Consider the following 25638-nt stretch of genomic DNA (forward strand, 5'->3'; position numbering starts at 1 on the left):
GTATACATGTAATATGTGGCAGGTGAAATATGATACACATTTCATTTCATATGATTATGTCTGCAGGTGTTTAGAGTTAACTTTCCCTCGTGTAGAGAGCATAATAGTATATACTCATTGACATGTCAATTATAGGTCTGTACCTGAATTGGGCTGCATTTATCATCTTTGCCCTGTTTGAAACGGCTTTCAAAAGCCATTTCCAAAGCCCTTTTTAATAGAAACAGCTTCCAAAATTGTTTATCAACTCATCGCGAACACAAAGATTGGCCTTGTCATGTTTATCATCTCGTAAAAATTCCCTGAAAGCCGTTTGGAAAAGCTGTTTTTGCCGGGAAAAAGAGTTGATAAATGCACCGTTGGATTTTTTTGTTCTAATTTGCTACTTCTCCCCCTTTAACCTCTTATGTCAGAAATACATAAGGATACACCAACATGTATCAAATGAATAGCTTCTCTTGCAGAAGATGCAATGCATTAATCATTATCAATATCTCTGTATGTTTATGTCTAAAGAACCTTTATTCAGACTAAATCAAATCACACTTAAATTTGAATTATTCAGTAGGACACGTAAGTTTTGATCTCTCCTATAAACATGCATGAAAACTGACACAATAGCTGTAGATTCCAAATGCATAAAACTAATCTATTAGATTTGTATTTTTGTGTTTGATAAGCATGCCATATTTCTGCCCATTGGCATTTGCTGTATAGGATGTAGGATTTGGTGTTAACAAGGAGCTTTTTGATGTAAGTGTTGAAATGTGGGTTAGATGTAAAGGTGTGAAGTCAAAAAGTCAATGTGCTTTGTAAATGCCATAGAGGGCTTTCTTTACATTCCAAGAAAAAAGATATTGTAGGAATAGTGTGTGCATGAATACTGTAGAATTAGGTATGTTTTATTTGAAATGTAGCAGTGTAGCCAATTGCTAATTCAAAAACCAAAGGCTTGGCACTTCGTGCATTTGTGCTAATGATGAAGAGAGCATGGTAAATGTCTAGGTTAAGAACTAACTGTTTACTAAGGTATTATTGCAGATGTACAAGTTAGTGTATCACACATACTTTTCTGTTACTGAATATTGCCAATACAGCTTTGTTGTGATTTCTGTCTTCATTTCTCTTCGTTTAATCTCTCTCTCTCTCTCTCTCTTGGTTGGCATGTGATTGACATATTTCAGTTACTAGGTACACACTGTAATTCTCTCTTTTTTTTCAAGTTGTAGCAGCTATGCATGAATTTTAAATGTCAAAAGTTCTTTACTGATTTTTTTTTTTTTTGGTGAAGTACCACATAACCTGTACCAAATCCAGTTCTTGTACAAACACACACCCAAATAGAAAAAGTAAAATCTTAATTTAGAGATCCACAAAAGTGTTTGAGGCTTAGATTTATTGTTTATAACCAGGATTATGTGACTGTCACTTTCTGTGTACCGTATTGAAATAAGAACATTTTATAAAGGGAATGAAACTGTAACAATGTCAGTGTTTGTAAAACATGTCATTAAACTCCATGTGCAGAGAGTAACTATAGATACAACTGTACCTAATATTGCTGAGTATACTCACCAATATGGCAGAGCAGGGATGGGTGCAGGGGATATGATTTCATCCTCTCTGTGCTGTGGACTTTAAACAGTGAGTACAATACTATGGGATTTTCTGTGCCAGTCGGCACCCAGAGCATGCGAAGGGTAACATGATTCACATGGGGCTTCAGTTCTCCAAAGCTGGAATATGTTGTCAATTTGAGCGGAACTTTTAACTTCATTTCTATACAGAGATCTCTCTTCACATATACATTACATTTAGATTTTTGTCTATGAAAGAGACATTAAAGCAACTGAACAAACAACTTAACACCAAAGTACCGCTGGGGAGATGTGTATGATTATGTTTTCCCCCTGCTAATTTTCGCAATTGCCAAAGTTGATAACAGTTACCTTGTCTACACAAATAAGAAGCGAATCAGTAGATTTTCCAGCCATTGAATACTGACTACTTTCCCAGCAGTTTGTGTATCTTTCAAATGTATTCTGCATTATAGTGGGGAACAGTGCTAATCAGCAAAAATCATAGAGGAAAAAGGGAATCATCTCATCCCATCAAAGAAATCATACCCATATAAAGTATGAAGTTCTGTTACTATCCCCTTAGCCCTCGCTCTGCCATTTGAATGATTGGACTAAGATGTTGTGTGTTTTCATCAGCCGAATTTTCACAGTCTCTGCGCATAGTTTTGAAGTGTTTTGTTATGACCATTGTTCATTGTCTCTTTGTGTTTGTGGTGTGTGTGTGTTTAACATGGATGGGGTAGTTTCTGAAGGGTTATCTACAGGTCTGCACGGCAAAATTTCACAGCCGCCAGGAAGCAAGTTTCTGATCCTGTTCTGCTCATTAAGGATCATCAAAGTTCCGTGGTGACTTCTAAGTCGTAAAGGGTTTGTCTGTTAAAGATATCACATTATTTCTGATGGTTTGATTTAAGTGCAATATTTCCTTCACAAAAGCAAGAGGTTTGTTTTCTTTTTTGTTTCTGCAGTCAGGACCTACTTGGAAAAGGGAGAAAAAAAAGAATTTTAGGAAAATGAATTTGATAGTACATGATCTCAACGATTTTGATAATATGTTTGTAATGCTGCAGAACAAAAGTATGTAAACATAAATAAAGATAAATATACTCTCGACAGCGATATCACTTTCAAGCTGATGTCATTTGGTATGTTGGATAATATTGTCAATATTTCTGGTTTCCGGGAAGGGAAGGTAGTGGTTTAGGAAGTTGCTCCGTATTTGCTGATTATGAAAGTACTAGTACGAAATGTGCTTGTAAGAATGTGCCTCTCACAGAGTAAATCATGTCAAGTCTTGTAGTGTGGACAACATTTTTTTTTTTTTTTTTTTAATGAGGGTTGAGAAAGTTAAAGTAATGTAGGACACTCAGCACTGACTGGTGAACCAAGAGTTTGCTATGAAAGCTAAACAGCTTTTAATAGCACGGTTTGTGGTTTCCCAGTTAAATGGCAATTATGACAAAAGAAGGCCTTCATGCTAATAACTGTTTAATGTAATTAAGTAAAGCCTAGTGGATATCATGTCAGCATATCATGTTGATTGATTACTAATTTTATGGACTGGTATCATGTTTGTGGATTTACTACCTGTAGTTCATTGTAGCAGGTGTCATTGGAGCAGTCGTGGTAAATTTGGGATGCGCAGATTGCATCATAATCTTGAATCTACAAAAAAGCATCGTTTGTTGTGTGTGGTGTGTCTGTAAAAAATGTATGTAAATACAGTATCTGTGAGAACATATTTCAGTGTGAATGGTTTTAGCATTGTATACAAAGAAGAAAAAAGAGAAATCTTGTGTAATGATCAATTTGCAATATGTGTGCTCATCAAGTTCTAATGTTTAAATCGTGAGATTCGACAGTGTGAGCGATTGTTTGATTCTGTTCTAGTCAATTCATGATATAAAAGTAAAATGCACATTCTTTTATATGTACTGACGGAGAAGATATATTAATTTAGAGTTATTTTGCTTTCCATATTTACTCTGTAAACTATCTGTGTAGAAAGGGGAGGAAAAATTGTACAAATGCAGATCGAGCCACTATGTTATATAGATGTACAATAAAAGTGTTTTTCAGATTATTTATTGCCGCTTTGGAAGAAAAAGAGATTTGCTGGAAGTGATGATACAATAAGCTGTCCGTGAGATGTTCATCAAAAAAAAAAAAAAAAATGGTTGACGCGTTGTCTTCCTGGTTTTTGAAAAAAAAAAAATCAGGCCAAGTGGACGGAGTGAACAGAATGTGCTTGTTGAACAAACGTTGCAAATGCAATGTCCATTATTCGAATCTATGCGGAACACCAGTTATTCCTTGTGTATCTCTTCATGTACATCTTCAACATCTAAAAAAAAACTATTTGCATGATTTCTTTCAGGTGTATAATAAAAGTTGTTTTCTGTTTATATCAACATCTGTCTCGTGCTCTCAAACTATTAAGTGGTAATTATGTTATATAGTATAATGTAAATGTATGTATGTATGTATGTATGTATGTATGTATGTATGTATGTATGTATATTGAGTAGGTCGTCCACATGTTGGTGTTATAATATCATCAAAAATAAAACTGAAACCAAGTTCATGCTGTAATCACCAACAGTTTATTTTGGCACAAATTTTCGAGCGATTTGCTCTTTCTCAATTGTTATTGTTCTCTCAGAATCAAGAACACTTGAGAAAGAGCGAATCGCTCGAAAATTTGTGTGCCGAAATAAACTGTTAGTGATTACAGCATGAACTTGGGTTTCAGTTTTATTTTTGATGATGATATGTATGTATACACAAAATCTTAGCAATGTATCTCTGTATGCATGTGTGTATGTATTCATATATATAGTGTATATACATGATATATTTATATACACATATAAATATAAACACACACTTAACACACAGACATACTGCTACATTCATGCAAACATATAATGTACATACCTATACAATTGTATGTAGCCAATACACACAAACAACACAGATCAACTGACAACTTCATGTCAATGAAATCATTTTTATTTCATAATATACTGCTTTTCATATCTTCTGTATTGTCTCTCATACTTTCTCCCCTTTTTTTCAGACAAAAAATAAGAGAAAAAAATTGCAGTGGAAGTTGTCTTTTTCATTAAAGAGAACATTGACAAATACTTGAGAAACATGGCACAGTCAAGAAACGTTTCGATGCAAGAGACTAAATGCTCCTCAATAAGGAGAAGGTGTTAAAACAGATTTGATTGACACAGCAAGAATGCAGACAACACACAGAATGCTTTTCTTCACACATAGGTGGGATGGACTTGAGTGAAACTTTTAAGAACGTCTTTTCTTTAAGTTTTGTTTTCCTTCATTCCTGAATATTTTTAGACTGTCAAGGCCAGTTTGCAAGTCATTAGGATCTAAGTTTTCTATAGTGGACATGAATGGTGTTGCTTCTATAACCGGCAGGATTCAACCCCTTCAAGGAGAAAATTTTTCGAATAACACTGGAGTCAGTCCAATAGGAATAATCAATGCTCTGATCTGGCAGGGAACCTTTCGAATTCAGAAAGTCAGATTCCATACAAAGTCAAATTCATGTTGCCTGAAATGCTGGTATTGGTGTGGGGTGTTTTATTTTTTTTTTCTCCTGCTTTCTGTGCATTTATGTCTTCTGCATACATTGCTTAGTTCCTGTTTGTGAAAGAACAAAGTTTTCATGACAGATACTTACAGGATTTTGTCTTCCTTTGATAAAATTGAAATTAAAAGAAAAACAAACATTTAAGTCACACAGAATTTTAATGCTCTCATGGTCACCCAAATCACCACATTCTATTAATAAATACCATATATTCAGTTACAGGTAAGAGCTTAATACACATCACACGACTCCGGTGTTGACCATTTTTTGAATTAGTGACATATTTCATTTATACATGTACATTCAAACATACTTTATTTGACCATGCTGTTTGATCCCAAAGTTTCCATAGTTCATCACACACTCACTGAAAAGTAAAAAAGGAGAAAAAAAAGTTTTCTAAACTTTTGAAGAGAATAGCCAGTGACCTTAGTTACAAACATCTCATTGTCAATATCCATATCTTCATCAGAGAGAAATATGAAATGCCTTTTTCAGCACGAGACATGGTAGAGATTTGAGTTATGGTACTCGATGCGGAAAGGTATCACTCACACAGCCCAGTAAATGATCGTCATGACCTTCTTAACATACATCACATGATTGTTAGAAGGTTGAACATCTTCACAGATGAGCACCACAGTCAACTTTCATTTTACTCCCTCCTCTGTGTTCCCACGACCCACGTCCATTATTGTGACCTTAACATAAAATAGAATTTCCATATTTCTGTTTTCCTCATGAGAGAGTGATTTCCAAACAGAATCTTGAACACAGAACTAAGCTCATAGCAGCAGCAGTCTCGAGAAATACACTTTTTTGGTTTTGTTTTGTGTTTTTTTAACACAAAAATCTTTCTCTTATACACATTGAGCAAAAACAGCGAATATTTGAAGTGGAGAACATCAACAACATAACCAGCAGGCAGGTTTCAGACATAAAAAAAAAACAGACCTCAAAAGAAAAAGAAACACAAAAAACATAATGCTGGAATGTTTCTTGGCTTTTGCTTTTGCTTTTGCTTTTGCTTTTGCTTTTGCTTTGAGGAATCTGCTGCGGAACTATGCTAAGAATCATGCTCACTCTGAAAAATGACGCTAGACAGAGAACTGGCTCATGTTTATAACTAATCCCAACCACAGTGCAAATTGCATCCATCTGCTCACATGTCCATTGCATATATCCAATCCCATTCCTTGGGCATTGTTCCTATACTGCATCCTTTCACAGCAGTAGCTGAGACACGGTCTACTCTTTCCCGGTTCTCTGTTTACACCATTTCCAACAAGTGAGGGCAGCAGATAAGTAAACCACATTGTGACAGTTCTGCACCATGCGTTAATATTGTGGGGAATTTTTGTGGAAATACAGGACATCTGGCACTGGAGAGATGCCACTTGTCAATCCTAACTATCAAGACCGGCTAGAGGTACATGTATCAATCCTCAGGATTAGATGGAACATTTGTGCAGCGCTGCACACTGGCACTGGTCCAACAGTCCCTGGCCAGTAAACAATCACTGTCAGACCAGTAACTTTTTCAGGAATAGACCAGTCAAAAATATGGAAAAACTGGGTACCTACTGCTCCGACAGATGGGTCGGACCAGTAGAAAAAATGGGTTAGTGTGTAGCCCTGATTTGTGGATGGGTGTTCGTAAGATTCCCCCAACAATCAAAGACTCTTTCTTCATTGTGTGCTTGCAAGAAGGCTGTGCACACAATGTGATACTTGAATGACCCACGATCTCTGTTGAAACACACAGCTCAGAAAACTGACATCATACATAGACTTTTTCCTCCCTGTTCCACTGCAGTTTGAGCCGTAGACATGATTACATGAAGATGTTACTGATTTCAACCAGATAATAAATATCATCCCTGTAGGTATCTACTTCAATTGCACACATGATCCACACTTCTCTTCGCTCTCTTTCTTAATGATACACAGAAGCAGGAAAAGAAAAACTAGATTGAAACTCCCATAGTAACAAAAAACAATGCTACATGTACACACAGTATGTTATATTTTCTACTGGCAAATCTTAGAAGCTAGCTCTTCCAAACTAGACATCTCAACACGTAACAGCTTATTATCATTAATCTGGAGAGGTTGACATGTTTACGAACTCTACCGCAAAACACAAAATATGAGCAACACACAATTCGCTTACGTACTGTATATGCCGAATATTTCGCGACGCTTTTATTTTCGCGAATTTCGCGAGTCGGGTGCTATTCGCGAAATTAAAGACTCATGAAAATATTGACTCTGATCTCGATGTGAATGTGACGTACGCGTGTACACTTCTCTGTTCAGTATAGGACTCCACGATCGCGAATTTAACCACTCACGAAATTGGGAATTCCCGATTCGCGAAAATTTAGACTCGCGAAATATATGGCGTATACAGTATTTTATGTTCCATCAGCATCTCAAACATGTTATATAAGGCCATTAATACTTTTACTTACTCATATGTATAGTTACATAAACTGTCATTCTCTTAAATACAGTCAAACTACTATACTGCACTTTTAGAGGATATCTTAATTCCATCTTTATGAAGGTAGGTAATGGACAAATTGGGTGGGTTGATGGTAACAGGTTATTTCTATCACTCTAAAATTCTGTCATGTAGTACTTTCTCACCAAGATTTGAGGATTTGAAGTCTTCATGGGGTTCTTTACAATTTGTCTGTCAATTTGGAACAACAACAAAAAGTGTTTGTTACACAAACATATTGTCTAAGAGGCTTACTTCAGTTGACCTTTCGCACTTTCTAGACAAGGTACAATAAAGTTGCATTTCATGCACAAACCAAAGTGAATCGAAGAATTGGCGAAGTCACAGTGAAATGAAGTTTAACTGAAAGACACTATCTGTATCACATTAAAGAGATATTTCATAAAGATCCTGGAAAATGTGCATAAAATGCATCTTTTTAAAGCATTCTGTGTGTGAGAAATAAAAACAGTGCAGATTAAATAATATTGCTTTTGTAACTCCACAAGTGGAGAGTGATTTTTTTTTAAAGAATTTTTCAATCATATACTTTATGATTAACTTCACAGCAAATTTATTTGGTCAGAAGTTACAAAAAGAAGTCACACCCTGTTAACAAAACAAACTTTATTTTTTTCCAGGTTTATCAATAAAGTAGATACACCATTGCAAAGCTGAGCTATTATGAGGTACACAACAACACACAAATGAAACAAACTTGGATGCCCCTAAAACAAAGTCAGCAGCCAAAGTTACAAAATCCAACTCTTCAAATACACTGTAGTCTGATGAATTATGCAGTGCTTCAAACTAATGCGGAACATTTTCTTTTAAAGTCTCAATATTCTTTGTCAATTTCGGTATCTGACAACTTACTGCAATGAGTATGAGTGAGCATTAATCCATTCCAATGGTTTGAGATTGCAAACACATTATAGGCACATCAGAAATGTGCACAAGAAATTTCTTTGAGTATATACTTCAGCTGGATGAGTATCAAAGTCTTCCTAAACAAAGATTTTTCACCGAAATGAAATGACCATATTTCCTTCATACACACCTTTGTTTTTTGGATGTGTGCTTTCCTACGAATCATATACCAAAGTCTTTTTCACCTTACAGACGAACGAAAAAAAAAAATCATTCTGTAAGTAACATTAGTTTACTTTCATTTTATCTTATGCCCACAATGGAATGCTGATACGAATGTCTGCCTTATACACACCGTTTACACTATGGTATCATGTTATCACCTGGTAATCAAATAAACACACACTCACTCATTCTCTTGTCCAGCTGCCTCAAAACACTTTATAATGCTGACGGTTTAAAAAAAAATGCAATTCATAGCATAGCCAACCTTACATTCCTATAGCATGAAACGTGCGCAGAGCAATCATATGGACCCACAAAGTGGGAAAAAAAAAGAAATAAAATAAAAATGAAGACTGCATTGTATGTATGCCACCTATGCAAGCAATATCAATGCCTTGAGCAAAGTTGAATCACCGATCTCCTTACTGTTCTCCTTTGGTACTGTAAAACACTAGTTTATGTGTAAGATGTGTCAAATTAAAACCCACTGATTTGGCCATGAGTGTCCCTGCCTTTCAATACGCCTACTCCCACAAATAAAGAAGACCGACTACATGCGTTCGGTTCTTCTAGTTCAAGTCAGATATTCAAATCTGTATGTGATAAAATGTTCTTCATCTCTACATGTATATCTCAGCATATTCATTTCTTTAAGATCTCACACTACTGCATAAGCTGTTATTTTTGCGAGGGTTTAATTTTCGCAAATCATTTTTGGACTGCAAATTTAACAACACGCAAAAGTGTCACCATGCGCAAGGCTAATAGTACACTTACAATAGCCTCGGTGTCACTTCGCAAAAACAACATCTCGCGAAAATGTCCATGACCTGCTCATTTGCGAAAATATCTGTATGTAAAAATAACAGCTTATACAGTACTTTGAAATTCATTTATTTCAGTCTTACAGAACAAACTTTTTTTCTAATGACTTGGATGACCTTACACTACTAATGAATGCTTTTTTGGCCAATCAGAACTACTAGGACCAAACAGGCATGTCCATGCATTAGGAAATGCACTGCTGATCTGTCAAAGGCACCCCTTTGCAGCTAATGACACCTACATTTAATCCCGTAGTGTACTCACGCTGTTTTTCATACTGACGCTTCATGCTTAAACCAAATTATAATCGTTCAGATACATGTTGCGTTGCCTTGGCAACTAAGGTGTGACCAATGAGCACTGCACGATGAGATGATTTGTTTGTTTTTAAACCTAGTAATTTCTCCAAAGTATTCATCAAGAGCTTTTAGAACTGATGAACTCTTACAATCAGCCTACTGCATCTGTGGTGCTCCTCAGAATCAGCAGATATTCATCATCGAGACGAGTGCTCCACTGCTTGGAAGATCACTGCTGATGTCATGATCCATCTCAACCCAGAGCAAACAAATGAAGATCTCCTCTACATGTTTCATTTGCCTCATGTTGAAGGCGAGTTATTGACAACCTGCCTTCAAAGTCCTTGCATTATTGCAGCAAAGTTTAGACAACTTTCTTAAACGAGTAGTTCACCGACTTCCTTAATTTGGGGGAAAGTTTCATCTAGATCCTTGTCATGGCAATGATTCGACGCGCCTTGATGGAGTCAGCCGTGGTGGTCATACTGCCTCTAACCACCAGAGTGTAATGCAAGGACAAAGACATGATGCTGGCGGATCCTTACACGGGGACACTTTCCTCCAGGAGATGATGGTTGGTTGGTTGCTAAGAGAGGCCGTCGTCAATAGCAACCCTCCCTCCAACTATCATCTCTCATCTTGACGGAGCCGCGCGGGGATACTGCTGGCCTGAGAGGTGTGTGAAGAACAGAAAACCCCCCAAAAAGAAGTGAAGGAATAGACTTGCACGTATGATCATACATGTATGTGCAGAGTTGGTTCAAAGTATAAGGGATATATCAGAAACTCTTTGCCTCTTAACTACCAGTAATTTAATCCAAATAAAAGCGTCGTTCAGTGTCGTAATTTGTCACACCTACATTCATTTTGTGCCAAGGAAAAGAAAAATGAAATTGTGTACTCTAATCTGGAAGGATTCCTGTAAAAATAAAACACTAAAAATAAAAAGTATTGCAATCAACATCAGTAAAATATCTCAAATAGTAATCTGCAATGTAATGCTAGATGTTAAGACAGCTGTACTTGAACCTCATGATTGGTATCTACAATATATGTAGCATTCCTGTAAGATCATGACAACCTGCTAAAAATACCATTTAAAGTCACTTTCATGCACTCATCATTCAGAGCATTTGGTTACATCTTCTATTGTCTTCTTGTTCTTCTCTCTCTTCTCCTCCTTTTTTCCATCGTCTTCCTCCCCTACATCTTTGCCTTTTCCTTTGTCATCTTCCCATCTCTATCTTCATTTTCATCTTCTCTGCATTGTGCTCCCTCTTCCACCCCCTCCTCCTCCTCCCCCTCCTCCTCCCCCTCCCCCTCCCCCTCCCCCTCCCCCTCCCCCTCCCCCTCCTCCTCCTCCTCCTCCTCCTCCTCCTCCTCCCCCTCCTCCTCCCCCTCCTCCACCCCCTCCTCCTCCCTCTCCTCCATGCAAATTATTGGGCATTACTATAGGAACATTGTCAGTTTGATTGGAAGCTGCTCCAAAGTACAGTTGAACCTCTCGTATCCGGACAAGTAGGGACCGGGGCTCATCCGGATAAGGGATTTGGCCGGATACGGGAGACTCAGTGCTTTATACATGTACATATACATACACATGTACTGATGTAGCCCATTGTAGTACCACATGTAGTAATGTGTATACTGCAACCTTTTCATTATTACACTCAGTAACAGACCCAAAACTAGAGGTTCGTGTTTGCAAGAATGAAATCATTTTCTTTTATCAATTCTTGGGATGATTTACCTAAATAATTATTAAGAAATGTACCAAGTATATGTAATTCATGTGTGTTTGTGTAGGAGTTCTCAAGGAGTTGGGAATCCCCCTTTCCTCCCGTAATTATTAAAAAAAAAAAAAAATCACGGCGAGATTGCGTCCGTATAATAGAGAGATCCGGATAAAGGGAGGCCGGATAAGAGAGGTTCAACTGTACTCTAACTCACCCCTTGCTCGCCGGAGCTGGTATGCCACTCTTGGGGATGATGGCGGACCGAGGCCTTGGGATCTGGCTTCTCTCCACCTGGCTGGCTCGGACTGGAATGCCACTGCTCCGATGGGGCGACGCCCCTCTCAGCTTGGTGGGCGACGGCTGCTTCAACGTCCTGGGAGAGGGCGCTCTGTAAAATTGTCACACAATCCGCTAGCAATCATTTTTCGTCAGAGCAGTACAAGTGGAGTTGCAATCATTTTTTTGTGCACCAAAGTATCAGCACATACTCTACTAAAACTTACTCTCTCTTCTACCAAATAACATGCATAGATCATCAACCTCCTTTTAATACAATTAAATATAACTTGTCAAGAAATGATCAAGAATTACAAACATTTCCTCCACTTAAAGATAGAGCCACTTTAGAGGTTCCTTTGTGGTTTTACTGAAGTCTGCAGGTTATATTTAGGTTAGACATACATGTACCTCAACAATGGCTTGATTTTTCCTTGAATCTAAATCAGAATACAAAGTTGTCGAGGAAGACATAATTTGCATGTCTTGCAACTAAGCACTTGTAGTTTCATTGTAAATGCCAGATTCCACTCTCTGCAGCTAGCATTACTTCTGAAAGCCAAGTCTGAAAGTTAGAATTCTTTTGACGTCCAGGTGGTCACCTGTGTGTTTCAATAGGGGAGTGCCCCTCCTTACCTGTTGACCGGAATGCTGCTGGGCTGCTTGAGGCGGCTAGACTCCCCACCACTCTCCATGCCCTGATGCGGATGGTGGTTCTCGCTGCTGCTGGGGGTCTGGGGCGGGGTGCAGGGTGTAGGGGCCGGAGGTGGCGGCTGGACGACAAAGGTGCGATTCAGGTTGGGCATGCTGCCTCTGTGACCTGGCTGCTTCTCAGCTGGAAACCAAGTTTGGATGAAAGTTTAAAATGAATCTCAAAAAACTTTCACTTCTAAGGCAGTCTTCATAATCATAGTTCAATTCAACTGCTAGATTCCCCGGGTAAATATAATCTAATGATTACATATATGTAACTGTATGATTAAATATGTGAATCAACATTTCAAAGAAAGTTCTATATGAATTGCATTAATAGCACTATCTTGCACAAATTCACTATAATACGATTGCCCACAAAACACTTTTATCTCAAAATTGCAAAAGACTTGCGATTTACTAACTGATTTTAGTATAAGATCAGCCAGGAATAAGCTTTTGATACCAGTTTTAAATCAGTTTCAGCTCAGTACATCAATAAGGGGCCCTGATCCCATTTATGATATGCATGAATCAATATACATTGTATGTAAGCATCATTTGGCCTAATTACAGACTACATTCTGGCACAGATCCTTTGTTCTGTGCCCCGAGTAAGCCGTCACCGGCAGGTACGTGTACATTTCATTGTTATTGTCAGCCTTCTCAATTTGATCTGAAATATTTTCATACAGACACATTTCTTGACACAGGGAACAAAAGCACAAAAAAAAGAAAACCAATAACCATATGATTAGGAATAAAGAAGTAAAGCTTCTATATTTCTGGTATTTGCATGACAATTCTAGAGTGATTTAACCAGGATGTACTGTTATCAAAAATACCTAGTCCATATTTACCTTCCTCGAAAAATTCATTTCCCGGCAATACCTTTCAAATTTTAATATGTACTATTAGTTCCCCCCCCCCCAAAAAAAAAAAAAAAAAATCTTTAAAAAAAAAAACAAACAAACAAACAAACAAAACAAAATGCAGAAAGATTTCATGACCAAGTCTTACCTACTTCAATAAACACAATGAATACTAGCAGGATTATATCCATCACTTACGGGATTATTTGCAAATGACAATAAACATACATCGTACAATGCTTAATGCAAAATTTCATGTCTTGTAGAGAAAGTTGAACAGTGTCATGGGGGTTAGATCATATGCAATTCATGCTGAAGCTATGCTAATGGAGCAAAATGCAAACCGTGTGAGTAGTGGCAAATGGTGACAACATTAGTGTGAGACTATTAATTTTTCCGAGAAATTTCTGCACAAGTTCAAATGGCAAACATTAGCGGGAAAAGAATCATTTACATTTCATGAGCACATGACATTACTATATTCACTTCAAAGAGATTTATGAGGGAGAAGAAATGCATGTTATTATACCAGAACCATCTGTTGCACCAAAAGTAGGGGTACAAGGGGTAATGAATGAAGTTGAAAACCAATTAACCTGCATGTTAGGGTTAAATAAATATGGCAGGGCTAGTTAGAGCTTTCTTTTTTTTTATTTACAAATCTACTGCTTTGCAGTTGTGGGGTTATGTGAAAACGGCAATGTGTCATTCACCTCAACAACATAACGATTTGCAGTTAAGAGTTAGGCAAAAAACAAGTCGAGTTTGATTTACTGCACAAATTGCATAATTTGCATTCTTTTTTTTTAGGAAGAGAAAGAGCAGTGACCCGGTCCAAACCAGACGGGGTTAGACAGGGAAGGGGTACCGGAGTCATCAAAAGCACGGTGCTTGCCGTTCGTTGCCTTCCAACCGACTTACCCATGAAGTTAGTAGGCCTTTGTAGCTCCGACATGAAGTCAAGAGCCTCCTCCTCCTCATTCTCATCCTCCTCATTGCTAAGCATGCGATCGTAACCAAGTCTGGCACCCGGGCTATAACTATATCTACGCGGATCTCCTGCATTTCAAAGCATTTTTTCCCAATTTTTTTTTTTTTTTTCAAAAGGGGATTTTTTTTTTCAGTGAAGGAGTGGGTAGAATGGAGTGGAGGGTTAGATATAGAAGAAATAAGTGATGGAGAAGAGTCGTGAGGTGTGTCAGAGGTCATATGTCAAAGGTCATATATCAGATGTGACCAGAGGTGGTGGGGATGAGGTGAGAAAGGGGTGGCAAATGGACAATGGAACAATGGAGAACGTGAGATTAGTCAAATGAACATGTAAGCATGTGAGACATTTGATTAAGGGTCCTCTCTATAAAAAGGAATACATTGGGGGATCTATTCCTCTAGTACACTGAAATGCCAGCACTTGATGAGACATTGAAAATAGTACATTACTAGGGAGAATTTTTACACAGTACCCACACTCCATGCTGTGTTCAAACAATAATCAACTCTACTCCATAACCAACAGTTTGCTTGACAACTTATTTGAAATACAGGGCATACCACTCCCCCATATTCTCCCCTAATTTAGATAGAGCCTCTTTGGGGGGAACATTTATGAAATAATTTGTATCTGCTCACAGTGGAGAATGCTAAATAATATTCAAAATGAAAAAAACAACAACAGCCTGTCATCACTATTTTAGGAGTTTCCATTTCTCTTTCTATTCTTTCCAATGAACGTAAAATGTCATTGCTCCAACATTTTACATCTGCTGGCATAGATTTTCCCTGGACGCAAACTTCTCTTTACAGAGGTACAAATTGAGAGAGGGGAGAAAAAGAGAATGATGACTTTGATATTTTATTTTTTTGCATTGTCAGTTTTTTTTTCCATCATATCAAAAGCATGACGCATCTACATGTGTCCGAACTTTACAGGCTCCAAACTTCACGCCTGCATAAAACGGTTTGCCAAACGACAGAGAGTCTGTGTTTGGTGGAAACGTCTGATTAACCGACATAGGGAAGGCCCAGCACACTCTGTATGACTCTCCCTCCCTCTCTCCCTCTCTCTCTCCTCCCTACACCCCCCGGATGATAAAACTTTTATCATAACTACTATGATTGTGATTCATAAAAAAGACACTGGGCATGTTCGGAATCTTTCTCTGCGCTTGCAAGCCTCAGTATGTCGCCACACATCTCAGAGAAAGGGGAAAATCTCGCCCAATTTTTTGGTCATGCACAATTCACCGACATGTGCAAATTGCATTGACTTCACAGATGGCACTTCATTAACTCTTGTCTTTTCTGTTTGTTTACATTTCTTAACCTCTATCTGTTTCGTTCTTCTCTTCTTTTTTTTTTTTTGAGGATTTGTAACAATACATCCTCTTCCATCAATAGTATGTCTCCTAAACATATATCAGAAGAAATGATATGGATAATGGACCATTGAATTGAGTATGCATATAATACAAAATGACAAATTTCACAGATAAAAATTTTGTCTATGTGGCATATACAGTATATGACATGACTGCCTTCATGCGGTACATCAACACAGCCTGAAATCATGCACAGAACAAGCTAACGAGCACCTAGCGATTGGGCAATCAGGCAACTGGCATGCTGTACGGAGATGACAGGTAATTTATAGAGGGTGTGTGAGAAATGAGACAGGAAACACACAATGTTACATCAATAGATGTCTCAACAGAAGAACAGGACATCAAATCTGACACCTACAGTGTGAAGGAAAAATCATACTTGATAATTTGTTATTGTTTTATTTCATGTTAATAATTTTCTTTTCCTTTTCTTCCTATTATCTTTATTTTTAAATGTATGATTGCCAAAAGGATTTAATTAGAACTACCTGTATATCAATGTCATGTTTATCATTTGAACTGGAATGTCAGCGATCCAGAACCAGGCCAACTGAAGATTAGTTGAGTCACGCTTCACCATGCAAACTACAATGTAAGGCGTTTCTTTTGACTGGTTTCTCCAAAGAACTCAGAGGGTGTGGGTGGTGTGGGAGTGGGTGGCACAAACATGGAGCTGACGGCAGCGGAAGTCGTTCAAATGCTCAGACTTATCTTTTTATTTTTGCCGCTTGCTCTAATAAACTCCATTCAGTGGTTCTTTGTTTGAACAAGGAAAACATAAGAGGTGTATGAATGGTGATTAACATGTGTTCCCACGAAAGGTTTAATTTCATATCACCGGCGGTGAGTTCTTGAAGTCTGGTGATGAACTTTATAGCTTACACTGTGTGTAACCGCCTATGAGTAGTTCTGATAACCGCCAAAGTTCAGACATGCCAAACCCTTCTCGATCACACCAGTCCGCAAAAGTCTTTGTGTTTGACCTTGCACTAATTCATTGATAATAAGATCGCTGGTTTTTTACCCTCAGTGGTTTTTAACCTTCATCATACCACACTATCATCATGACACTGAAGTAGTCTTGTTCAAGTCGACGTGTGAGGGTCACACCTTTTACCTCAAAGGTCACTTGCAGCAGTAGGAGACGTATCAGGCAGTTGCATTAGACTGAATTAAGGTAGGGATTCCCACAACACATTCACATGATAGCCCTTCATCAGATAACACTTCACCCAACATTAATATCTATAGGTGGTACTATAAAAAAAAAATTAAAAAAATCAGCTTTCTACATACATAAATAAAGGTGCATTATAGTACGACTTCAAAGTGTTGTGCAGATCAGAAATACTGAGTCCTTCTAGTATTGTTTCAAATATTCTTTTGACACATTTCTGCCATATATGTTTTATATTCTATAATGAAGTATAATATGTATGCCGTTTTATTTCTGCGTCCATGGACTATACTTGGAATGTCAGCAATAAACTGACTCAAATATTATTGTGACCCAGTAATTTCTACCATCCGAATATCAAAATGCAACATACAGAGCTGCATCTCATAGGGCAGAATTCAGAAATAGATTTTTTTCTTTTTCAAATACTACCAGTATCAAAAACTTGGAAGTAATACAAGGATTGCACAATCCAATCTCCACATACAGTTGTACCTCTCCCATGTGGCAATTTTATCTAACCAGCACTACTCAACCCCATACCCAATCCAAACCCCTCCAAAACCCCAATCTCCTCCAAAATTAACAATATGACATTTAGAAACACATTAGTCATGTGAATAAGGAAATCATTCTTTGGGGGGAAAAAAAGAAAGAAAAAAAATGAGGTCATTGGTGTTGAGATTCTGCGGCTTCCTGCCCACCCATTACCAGCTAACCTCACAACCTGATCTGTCTGGAACTCTATGACTTTCAATTTGTCCTCCTGTGCTATACTTGCTCCCTTTGTTTCATAGCAGCATTACCTCAAGACAGCTGTGGGACAACCCTTTTACATCACATGCACAGTACTTCATTTGCAATGTTTCATGTCATTATTCATACTCGAGATTTATAATATTTCAAGGACTATACAGGAGAGCTTCTCTTTTTTTTTTTTTCTTCTCTTTCCTTCTTTTTTTTTTTGGGGGGGGGGGGAGGGGATAGGTAGGGAGGAAGTATATAATCATTTAATCAAACAGCATTCCTTTCTGTCATTTTATTAGGTTCTTTCAGTATCTACCAAAAGCACAAGCACAAGAAAAATACCAAAAAAAGATGTCACACCCCAAAAAATGCTACCATCTGTATACATAAAACACAATTTGGGTTCCCTCTTGTAGCGCATGACATTACTGTCTATGACAAATACATATGTTTCCATGTTTTACTGTTTCTCTACTGGCTTCCATAATATCAATTTTGCAATATTTGTCACTCAGTACAAGAGCCAGCTAGGGACCAATCACACACAAAAGCTCTTAAAAGCCTGAAGTTCTGTCAAAATGTATCTCTTAAATGTCTGCTTTTTGTTTACGTGCTGTTGTTGTTGGTTGTTTTTGTTTTTGTTTTGTTTTTGTTTTTTTTTGGGGGGGGGAGCTTTTCATCTTCTGCCACCTATTGTCCCTTCTTGACCACTGACAGCTGAGCATTTCCGGCTCACACACTGAGGGGGTGCTCACCTTGAACATAGGGTCGTCTTCTCCTGAATGAATAAGCATCCCAAACCACACAGGTGCAACACTTCCATATGCCCTAGTCTATCACTTCCAGACCAGATTAAGTTTGTTCATTGCAAAGTTCAGTTCTGCATGCAGCATTCATTTCAAAGCCAGATACGATTTTCAGAAGCCAAAATAAAAGGGCACTGGAGAGCTAAATTTCATTTTAAAACTGCCATGTATCAAAAGAAAATTCAGAGAAAAAATGATGTCCACGAGCTCTTGTTGTATGAGAAGAAACTCAGCTTGAATATTTGGTCTTACATTCATTATCATTTATATAATGTATTTTTCACATCAATCTTGTCACTGTCCTAAAAGTATCATAGTTCAATATGTATCATCATGTCCCCTACATCCAATTTTTCCTTCTGTACCCTCCAGCATGCCAAATACCGGTCTGCTTGTGATATGTATTCGTAGCCAATTACAGATGCCGGTTAATGAGCTGCACAATCTGCTTCCCTGTCATTGGATCTCTGAAATCCTCCCCACCCCCCCCCCCCCTCCCAGTTTAGCCATCTGAGTAAAGAGTTGCCAAGCAAAAGGCTAGAGTTTTCACACCCTACTGGGCAGCGGGGGGAAGCGGCAATCTGTCCGAGATAATGAATTACTTCTGGGATGTTCCTCCGTCCCGACCCAGTCGCCGTGGTTACCTTGCTAATGAACAGTGGCATGAGTGCGCCCACAGAGAATGGCCGGGTGCATCGCCGTGTCGGCGAGAGTGGGTGATCCCGCAACGGGCTGCGTGCGATGTTTAATCCCACCGATTCACGCAAAATCATTTCTTGACATTGCCACATCTGAAATCTTATATCCGCTCGCGGAGATAACAGCCCGCACTTGGCATGAGGAGTGAAAGAATAAACCTCTCATGCATCACACAGACATTAGAAAAGGTATTTAACTTTAGGTTGTTGGTTTTCCAATATACATCCCATGAGAAAATGTTCACATTTATTACTCTGCTTGAGTCGCTATTCCCTTGGAGGGCTCGTGTCAAAAATACAGATATCGCTTGTTAGATATTTTCTCTTCGAAGTCTTCCTTCCATAACATGTTGACAAATTTATATTTTATAGTATTTGTTCAAGGAATGAGTATGGAATTTCATTTCTATTTGTTATGACACTATAATCAGGATTCACGTATAAAAGTGAAGGCAACACTGTAGGAATACAAAATGGCTGACTTGGGGTCATGAGAATCAATTCAGTATCACCAAGGGAATCCCTGCATAAAGTTCCTATTATGTATAGACTGATTTCCACTCATATGATACGAAAATCGTTCAAAATAAAAACCCCGCCTCAGGGAGGTACATAATAATTCACTGAAAATTCCTTGAATAATACCCTAAATTTACAAATATGTTAACATTCATGATAAGTATCAAATGTATATTCAACCCCTTTGATGGCAAACAATTTTGATGACAAGAAGCACTAAATCAATATGCACATTGGGGAATCCAATGAGAAAGCTTGCATAAAAGCAGAGGGATTTGTGACAAATTTGCATGGACTCTAAAAATAAAATCAAGAAATATATCATTAATCCATTAGAGAAATAAAAATTTAAGTGAATAATTGCTCCTACCTACGGGCAAAATAACAAAAGCTTCCTCTTCGCATGACTAAGCTGAAAAGAAGGCATCTTTAGATATGAGTGGAAAAGGGGGAGGGGGAGGGGGAGGGGGAAATAGAGGGGGGGAAAATGGAAACATTCAAGGAGATGGATTTGAGAAAAGAGGCAATAGACCCCTGCATCCTCGGGACACTCAAGGGTGCCAAGGTGCTAATTAGGATGGCGAGATGGCGGTCATGTTTGCCGAGACGCTTGATAATCTCATTTCTCCTGGTGGAAGGAAGACCGTCGGGCTAATTATAGTCTCACAGAAAGCTGGATGTCCACTCGTGGGAGGAGGCATTTGTTAACTACCTCCATTTAATGCGATTCCCCCATTTTCTCTCGTGAAACATGTCTTAGCACAACTTTGCACCGTGAAACAATATTGCTGCCTCAAATGGGGGATGAAAAAAAAATCAAGGGCAAAAAAATGCACGATACAGTGAAATTCTACTTTACGGCAACAGCGAGGCAATTGGTTACCAGGCTTATAGTTTCATTTTCAGAGTATGAGCTAACAGGACGTTTTACAATGAAATGTCACTGATGCCAAAAGTGACTGATAAATAATGAAGGATGAATATAAATATGCATGATATGTTTTAGTTGTACTTTGTGGGAACAAATAAAAAGGTAAATATGTTGGCAATTTGAAGCTTGACATGGGGTATATGGCATGCAACTTGTTTAAAATATATGAGTGAAAATATGATGTGAAGAACATTTTCATTATGTGGCCTTATCTTCATAAATCTTCAAGAATATGAAAGACATATCCATGATTGCCATGAAATGACAAAATAATTGTATATAAAATCATTTAGTGGTAAAAAGTTGTGATTGCTCTTTATTTAAGAAATTGTCCAAACCGATACATTCTTGTCCTGGAGGGAATAAATGTTTCCATTCCCATATTACTTTACTTCTTTAGTTGCCTCCATAATACATGGCTTGCTAAATGTGAGTATTCATCTCCAACCCTGTTAGAGGGGAAGCATTCTTATCATCTATCAGTTCTTTGTTACGCTTGCAAAAAAAAAAAAAAATGTTTTAATGTCTCGGACGGGGGACAAGAGGTAAGCCTGCGTTACAAGATGGGTATGGATTGACGGTTCTGATGCGTGAAACTTAGGAAAAACTGGCAGATGAGGTGCTTGTTTTCGGGTGGGTTTTCTTCTTTTCTGTCTGACACCGCATGATGCATTGCAATAGCACATAACTTTAATTCCACGTTTGCAAAGAGCCAAGAAAGCCATTCTGCTTTTCGTTCTTGTTTTTTCACCATCTCAAAAATTCAAGTGATATGTAGCTTTTAAGATTTGTTTATAAGCCAAGTGATTTGGATGGTATTACTGCATGACTTGATTTTGATGAATTGGTGCATTATGGGTTCATTTCTTATGATTACATGGTTGCCTTTTTTTTTTTCTATTTTATTAGGGGTAAACTTGCGTGGTTTCTTGCATGGTTGACTTTTTTTTCTTTCTTTCTTTTTGTGAGTAAACTGGTAATAATTTACGGCATGGGTTTGTCAAGTTAGGATGAGTTTGCTTGGTATTGGGTATGAAGCAATTGAATAACTGACTGAAGAATACCTTGAACACGCTTCTTTGGACTACCACCATATCTTCCTAGCCGGCTAGGAGATCCTAAAATCACGAAAAAAATAACATGCAGTCCTCCTGTTTCACTTAGTTTTTATCATGTGACATACATAAAATTGACATATATTCTTCACCAGGTAGTACATTCATCATTTCTCCCCGACTTCTGATATTATAAAAGGATAAAACACAAACAACCATCATCATCACCTCTATAGAAGCAGGCAAATCAACAGTGTTAGCAATAGAAGTACATGTACTGTTAAAAACACAAATGGCGAGTCCCTTGCACAAATGAATATGCACCAGAGCGACCTATTCTTCTTATTCTCTGCATGCATGCACTTTACACAGCTTTATTTTTTTATTTATTCATTTATTTGTATCTTTTCTTTTTTTTCGGGGGGGGGGGTTCTTGAACATTACATCACCTTGCAAATCTTAGAGGATGGTTGAAGGTGACAAATGTGCAAGGACTTTAATAATACCTACATCCCACAAAGCAAGTTTGAATGAACAAACTGGACATGCAACTGGTATTTTCTCACCCCCTTATGTCACCTCACTCTTTGATGCAGAAACAACACCACCGACAGTACCTGAATGCATGCCCCACCCTCATTAGTAGATAATTACTCATTCAAAGAAAAGAGTGCTGTATGTCCTGTGCAGGAATTCCAGCCATTAGTGTCCCAATCACCAACCCCGAGGTTCCCATGATTGGGTATTACTAGAGAGCAGAGACAGTATTACGTGGGTGTTAGCATGTTAGGGGTTAAAGTGATACTTGTAATGTTAGTTCTGTGAGCTAGCTACCTGCGGACTGCGTTCTTTGAGGGGTGTCCAGAGAGGGACTGCGTCTGATCAGAGCCTTAGGGGGCGCTTTGTACTCCCCGTTTCGTGCCTCTGAATGTCTTCTATGCAGTCCATTAACTTTCAAGCCGTCTACTGTACATACACACACAAACACACGCGTACATATAGGTGCACACAACAGACAAACATATATACGCACATAATGGGAGAGGTTAGATGGAACAGCCATAAATACGAAATAAAATATCAAGCAAACACATAGATATTGTCGCATTCATACCAGTGCTTACGATTATTGCATGGGGTCATAACATTTTAAACACTGCAACATTACTGATTGGATTGGGATGAAGAATGGAAATAATATAGCATTGTTTTCTCGTGTGAGCACAACTAATGATGATAAAAGGTCAAACGTTGTTCTAAAACATAACTTTTTCAAACACTAATATTAGCAAAATAAATGTGACAGATAGTACTCAACCTGCAACAACATTAAATTTGATATTCATGTACATGCAGGATCAAAAACAAAAAAAAACAGCATCTAATACTATTAATAGCATATATGGCTATTATAATTGTATGTTATTGTTTCCATGGTTAGTAACAAAATGTGATACAGCAAAAGTGTATTTGATGAAAATATGAAATTATGATATCAAAACACTGCGATGTCACATAATTTCACATCAACGTTAATAGATTAGCTGCCAACCACAACATGTAAAAACTGTGAGTAGCATGTGCTCCCGGCTGTGTTCTGAAAACTGGGTTTTCATACTCCCAGTAAAATCATTAACATGTTTCAGACACTGCTGCCGAAGGAAATAAGGCAGACTCCATTCAGACAACACAGTCCCCATCATGTGTCATGGCGAGACCACACTTCATTTCACTGATTTCAAGGGGACACATAGTCTTCACTGATACAATATTGCCATCCAAAATAATGCCAAAAAGCGCTGTCAGTAACACCTGATTGCACAAAGCTCTGAATTTACATCTGATTTTTGTTGTTGCTTTTTTTTTTAAATAGTAATAACAAGTTATTATGAACTCACTATTTAAAGATTTATGCCTACAGTTGTATCACAATCTGTGGTTCTGCCAATCATGCCATCGGTCACCACATCTCACTTTAGTTGGCCATTATACAATGGGCATTAGAATCTCTGCAATTTGATTGGTCAATTCTCATACATTATCATTAATTTATTCTCCCAAACACATTTTATATTCTGAGGATATTCTACAGATGAAATAGTGGCAGAAGCTTGGGGCTTTTTGACTAACATTTGTTTAAAAAAAGAAAGAAAGGAAATTAGTGCAAAAATGTTGATAAATTGACCTTCTGAATCATCATCAACTGCCTATTCATTTCATAGAGGAAGTAGGCACTTTGCATTGTACATGAATTACAACGCTCACAACAACTTTGTCACTTTGTATTCAAGGGATAGGGTGGTGGTGGTGGTAGAAGGGGGGAATCAGTTGGGGGAAGAGACCACATATAGGGGGTGTGACAATTGTTTACCATGCTTTAAAATATGTGGAGTTTCATTTTTTTTTTTTTTGGTGGCAAGAATCAATTTTGCAATGGCGAGTTCGAGTGCACTTCCTGCGAAAGGTGGGACAATTTCCGGCAGAATAACTCATTCCCCTTCAATGGTGATGACACATCATTTGCTGGAGAACCTCAGATTGAGACATACTGTAAGGATACCAAACAGCAGTGGTGTACTACTTTATAGCCTGGCTTCCATGCTAAAGGCTGCATCATTATAACTTAAACGTACTCATTCAGTTGCACCAGAAATCAGTCTAGAGTCGAGACTACCCCTTCATGTAATTCACACAGGAGGGCACGTACACCACGAATCTTGGTAATGGTGAGATAGCCTTTCTCCAGGCTGGTTCATTTAATGCAAGCAGAAATGGTACAGATGTGAGAAAACAGCTCGAAGCCTGGAAGCCAGGCTAATTTGCAGGTTATTAAGGTGACTAAGAGCAACAAAACATTCTGATGGGTAGCTAATGTAAACCGCGTAGAAGGGGGGGGGGGGAGAAAACAGGGTGAAGTTGGCGAATTGGAAGTGACATGAAACAGGTAGAAAAGCATATACATAGGCATGGATGACCAACGAGGCACAATCAAGAGCACATTCACTGAAAACTAGACACACACATGGACACAAACACACAAAACATGAGAAAGCAGCATTAAAACTACCACCATCACTTATAGCAAGCATACTAGCTGTCAGGAGGCTTGCTGTTTGTTTTTTAGTGATTTTGCTATACTTTTCTTTCATTATTTCACTCAACCATATTCTGGAGATAACAGCCAGTATTCTCTCAAAATAGATATAATTTCTGTATCATGTCAAACACGTAGATTGCAAAAGATTCTTCATTGTGACAATTTGTTCCAGATAGAAATGAACACAGTCTTGGATCAATTATATGGAGCTTGTCAACAATAGTTCAACTTGAACAGTTGAATGCTCATCACACTCTGGTGTAACTTGCTGAAAGGTTCACATGGTACCAGGTACTGAAATCACAACTTGATTAAATGTGTATCTCCAATGTCCTGATACTCAATAATTACCTCAAGCCTTGAACAACAGCTAATATGCTTACTGTCATTTGATGCAGTCTACACTTCAAGACGAGAGAGAGAAAAAAAAAAATAGGTGTATTACACAGACACATATCACACAATCTACTACAGAGAGAAAACTGGACACGCATACTCTGTGATATGAGGAGCTCAAATGACATTATAGTGAGAAAAATGAACGAGTATGGGAGTTGTATTTCACCTTCGTAGCCTCTTATTCTTTGCATGCTGTTGGTTCTCGCGTCTCCGTTCCTACCATCTGCCGTGCCTCGCGGTGAAACATCTTTCCTCTCGTTTCCTGGAACAGCAGACGAGCCATTGCAAGTTGTCCCAAATCATGGAAGAAAGAAGAAAAGTAAAGAG

General features: G+C 38.1%; 1 protein-coding gene across 1 annotated transcript in view; it reads right to left on the reverse strand.

Moving 5' to 3' along the window:
- Window positions 1-10348: 10348 nt before the first annotated feature.
- LOC139736375 (uncharacterized) overlaps window positions 10349-25638 on the reverse strand; it is a 46546-nt gene continuing 31256 nt past the window's right edge. The window contains exons 7-10 of the mRNA XM_071647130.1: window positions 25478-25573; window positions 12573-12771; window positions 11875-12048; window positions 10349-10415 (exon numbers count right to left, since the gene is read on the reverse strand). Coding sequence (XP_071503231.1) covers window positions 10349-10415; window positions 11875-12048; window positions 12573-12771; window positions 25478-25573 — 536 coding nt within the window. The remainder of the gene's footprint in view (window positions 10416-11874; window positions 12049-12572; window positions 12772-25477; window positions 25574-25638) is intronic.

The sequence above is a fragment of the Diadema antillarum genome, unplaced genomic scaffold, assembly GCF_040938485.1.
Source record: "Diadema antillarum isolate AM-2024a unplaced genomic scaffold, OU_Dant_1.0 seq00000642_RagTag, whole genome shotgun sequence".
Taxonomy (NCBI): domain Eukaryota; kingdom Metazoa; phylum Echinodermata; class Echinoidea; order Diadematoida; family Diadematidae; genus Diadema; species Diadema antillarum.